At 35.6% G+C, this 4,520-nt stretch overlaps 1 protein-coding gene across 1 annotated transcript; it reads left to right on the top strand.

Annotated features, from left to right (window-relative positions):
- The first annotated feature begins 2,148 nt into the window (after positions 1–2,148).
- On the top strand, positions 2,149–3,944 carry LOC131646751 (pathogenesis-related thaumatin-like protein 3.5). The gene is made up of 3 exons (XM_058916715.1): positions 2,149–2,296; positions 2,400–3,099; positions 3,369–3,944. Exons 1-3 carry the CDS (start codon positions 2,233–2,235, stop codon positions 3,511–3,513), a joined length of 909 nt encoding a protein of 302 aa, XP_058772698.1. The 5' UTR covers positions 2,149–2,232; the 3' UTR covers positions 3,514–3,944.
- The last annotated feature ends 576 nt before the right edge of the window (positions 3,945–4,520 follow it).

Genomic DNA, 4,520 nt, shown 5'->3' with positions numbered 1-4,520 from the left:
TAAGGTGTCTCATATGGCAGCTGTCAAGAGGATCCTTAGATATGTTAAAGGAACTCTTGATTGTGGAATTCTCTTTTCGGCATCGGATACGGTCCGAAAGTGTGATTTACTTGGTTTCACCGACTCTAATTGGTGTGGTTATAAAGATGATAGAAAGTAAACAGCTGGATACATCTTTATGTTTGGTAGGACACTAATCTCTTGGTGTTCGAAAAAGGAACCGGTGATAGCACTCTCATCTTGTGAGGTCGGGTATATTGCGGCGTTGTTGTGCGCTTGTCAAGCCATGTGGCTTATGAATCTACTGAAGGAGCTTAGTAGCAATGAGGGTGAGGCTATTACACTCCTTGTTGATAATGTTTCTACGATTAATCTTGCGAAGAATCTGATTGCACACGGAAGGAGCAAGCATATAGAGATGCAGTTTCATTATTTAAGGAAGTTAATGAGCGATGGAAAGTTACGATCGAGATATTGTCGAAGCGAAGACCCAGTTGTTGATTTGTTGACAAATGGGGGTGACAAATAAAGTGTTCAAGAGGTTGAAGATGAGTTTGAACATGCTTGACTTGGACCAACTGAAGTGAGGTGGTGTGTTAAAATTGCTGTTTTTTTGACACTTCAGTTGGCGTAACCGATTACGCTGTTTACCGTAACCGATTACGAAACCGTGAAACAAAGTTACTGGTGCTGTTGTAGTAGCATAACTGGTTACGCTGTTTGTCGTAACCGGTTGCACTAAAGCGTAACTGTTTTTTTCTGTTTCTGTTTTGACTGTTTTGTTAGTTCCAATCATTTTGTAACTTGTACTATATAAGAGGACTCACTACTTCTATTGTGGTTAGTGCCAATTTATCCACTCACCCTCAACTCTCTCTCTCTCTCTCTCTCTCTCTCTCTCTCTCTCTCTCTCTCTCTCTCTCTCTCTCTCTCTCTCTCTCTCTCTCTCTCTCTCTCTCTCTCTCTCTCTCTCTCTCTCTCTCTCTCTCTCTCTCTCTCTCTCTCTCTCTCTCTCTCTCTCTCTCTCTCTCTCTCTCTCTCTCTCTCAATTTCTTTAAATGTTGTTTTTTCATTGATAAACCTTAATTTGATTTGTATGTTCTAACAATTATTTGATTTTCTCCACACAAAAAAAAAAAAAACAAATCAATATGCTCATTTACTTGCATAATAAAATCACAATGCTTTTTTTACCGTTTATCTTCGACCTTTGAGTAAATGTAATTTAACTATTTTTTATAAAAAAAAATTATTTAATAACTGAAAAATTTGAGTAAAAATCTAATTAACATTTCGTATTAAATATTTTCTTACAAATTCATAGATTTGATTTGATTGTATTTAGAATCTATATAAAAATCTCAATAATTAAGATCTATATAATGGATTGTTTTTGACAAAATTACGTAGAACATATTTTTTATATTTTTAGTAAAAAAATACAAAATAACTATTCAAATATAAACACTTCCATACGTCCAAAAAAATATAAACACTTCTTAAATATAAAATCAAATATTGATTAGTTGATTAACTAGAATAGTTAAACCTAATAAATAAGAAAAAAAAATTTAAATAACAAGGTTTAAAAAAAAATACCAAAAAAACAAGTTTTTCAAAAAATTTACCAAAGTGTCTAGGTTTTGAAGACCCCCTAGAGTATGCGCCAAATGAATTGGCGCATTAGTATAAAAATTAGGAGTATGCGCCATATGGTTTGGCGCAAATGTGAATTTTTTTTTTTTTTTTTTACTTTTCAACATTTACGCCAAATGGATTGGCTAACTCAAAAAATTTTATACTAATGCGCCAAATGGTTTGGCGCATACTCTAGGGAGTCCTGCAAAACCTAGACATTTTGATAAATTTTTTGAAAACCTTGTTTTTTATATAATTTTTTTTATAAACATTGTTATTTAAATTTTTTCATCGATAAATAACGACCTTGATCTATGGACTCTGGCGTATATAAAATCGTCACCTAAAAATCAGACAACCCGCCGACCTTTCACATTGGCGGTTTATGTATACATGTGCCCTGCTAATGTGGGCCCATGACACGTGCCCTTTTCTTTTTGGGCTATGCCCTATGGGCCAACAGGCCTTGACCCCACAAATCTCTCTCTATATATTCACTTCCTCAATCTCACTAAATTCTCAAAAAAATTAACCAATTCACCACTTCATCAATTTTCACCTTCTCATAATTCCTCCATCACCAATTTTCCAATTATGGCTTCTTCTACTCAATTTACTATCACTTTTGTAGCCCTAATTCTTCTTCAATACATAATAGGTAACCATTCATACAACACAACATATTTTGTTTTTCTTTTCTTTTCTAATTTATATATCTTACGTTGTTTTTTTCTAACATGTTATGTTATTACTTATTACAGGTTCGTATTCAACAACATTCACAATAGTTAATAAGTGCAGTTACACAGTATGGCCAGGAATTTTATCCGGCGCCGGAACATCACCGTTCTCCACCACCGGTTTCGCTCTTCAACCCGGCGAGTCCAATGCTCTCCCCGTACCACCTTCCTGGTCCGGCCGTCTCTGGGGACGAACCCTCTGCTCCCAAGACTCCACCGGAAAATTCTCATGCATAACCGGCGATTGCGATTCCTCCACCATCGAATGTGCAGGAAAAAACGCTATCCCTCCCGCTTCCTTAGCGGAGTTCACTCTCAACGGCGCCGGAGGACTTGACTTCTTCGACGTCAGCCTCGTCGACGGTTACAATCTCCCTATACTAATCGAACCACACGGACAAACCGACGGAGGAAACTGCACCGCGACGGGTTGCTCCGTCGACCTAAACGCCGCGTGTCCAACAGAATTGAAAGTGATGAGTAGTGACGGCGGTGGAGAGAGCGTGGCATGTAAAAGCGCGTGTGAAGCTTTTGGGGATCCACAATATTGCTGCAGTGGCGCCTACGGTTCGCCAGATACATGTAAACCAAGTACCTACTCGCAGTTTTTCAAGAGCGCGTGTCCACGCGCTTATAGTTATGCTTATGACGATGGATCCAGCACTTTCACGTGTGCCTCGGCTGATTATACCATCACTTTTTGCCCAACACCTTCCACAGGGTAATTTTCTTTTTAAACATTTTTTTTCAAGAATTTCAATTCTTAGTTGTCAAAACGTGTTTTACAACAGGAATATTGCAATGAATTTTTGTATGACTTTTTTTCAAGTTTAATCATTGAGATTAAGAAATTTAAATTTAAATTTGTTTATATATGGACCGTCCCCATGCCAGATGTAGCGTCAATAATAGTAAAACATTCCGTGTATGATATAGTTTTGAAAATTTGAGTGCAACATTTTGAAAATTCTTGTTTGAATGTGAATGCAGTTCAATCAAATCTGGGAACGAGAAATATCCGATACCGGCGGCCGATGTGTCTGGTGTCCGACGCGTGGACGGGACAGCCAACAACTTAGTGACTATTGTTGTTGCCTTTGTTTTGATGGTCTTGGTGGTTGAACGGTTGTGGTAGTAACTCAATTCTAATGTCATCACACATCATGGCTGGTGAGAAATTTGGTGTGGTGTGACATTCTGTCACAAAATTGCTTAATCAAGTTGAATTCATCAGAATGTGAGGGTTTGATTACTAGCAAGTTGGTATTTCATAGATTGGAACTTCTCAACTTGAACAACCAAAAATTGATTTATGAGTTTTTTTTCCTTCTTTTTATTAACAATTTTAGTTAGGTTGTATCTCTTGGATGTTTAACTAGAAACAGAATTAGGCAGGTAGCATGGTTACATCAGCTCAAAAGATTCATGTCATTCATATGTTGTCCTCCGTAACTGAAGTGACAAATTTAGATATTTTAGGAAATTTATTAAATATTTCGATAGGATCAATTTGCTCTCCAATTGTAAACTATGAATTAAAATAAAGGAGGAGTATAATTTTGATTAGTTGTGCCTGTTATTTTATTCAAATATTTGATTTGTTTTCATAAGTTTGAATTAAACTTTTAATATTTTAATCTCCACAAGTTTTCCACAAGTTCCAATCGAACAGAAGACGTTTTGTTCAAAGCACTTTTTAAACTTATATTTTTAAATATTTTTTTGTTAGATTTATTATTTGTTAGTGCGTGAGACATTTTTGTCAGGAGAAAAGGATAGAGAATATAGAAATAAAGATTATATTTTCGAATAATAAAAATTGAATTATATGATGTCTATTTATATACAATTAACTAACTTCTATATTAATTAATAAATTTTAAATTCTAATTAACTTTGAGTCTGAGTTACTTAACTTAGATTATACTCTCAACACCCCCCTTATAATTCAAGTTGTCGAATGCAAACTAATTATAGTCGATTTGAACTATTTCTAATTTCTTTTTCAAATTCAGGAATCTGTCGATCTTCAATTCTTTGGAGAAAATGTGGATCAATTGTGTTTCACTTGAGCAATGTCTTACTTCAAGTTCAACTCAATTTACCTTCTCCCTTAAGAAGTGAAACCTAGCTTCGATGTGC

Source organism: Vicia villosa, linkage group LG2 (assembly GCF_029867415.1).
Source record: "Vicia villosa cultivar HV-30 ecotype Madison, WI linkage group LG2, Vvil1.0, whole genome shotgun sequence".
In the NCBI taxonomy this organism is placed as follows: Eukaryota; Viridiplantae; Streptophyta; class Magnoliopsida; order Fabales; family Fabaceae; genus Vicia; species Vicia villosa.
The sequence above is the reverse complement of the archived record's forward strand: the minus strand, read 5'-3'. Positions and strand labels throughout refer to the sequence as shown.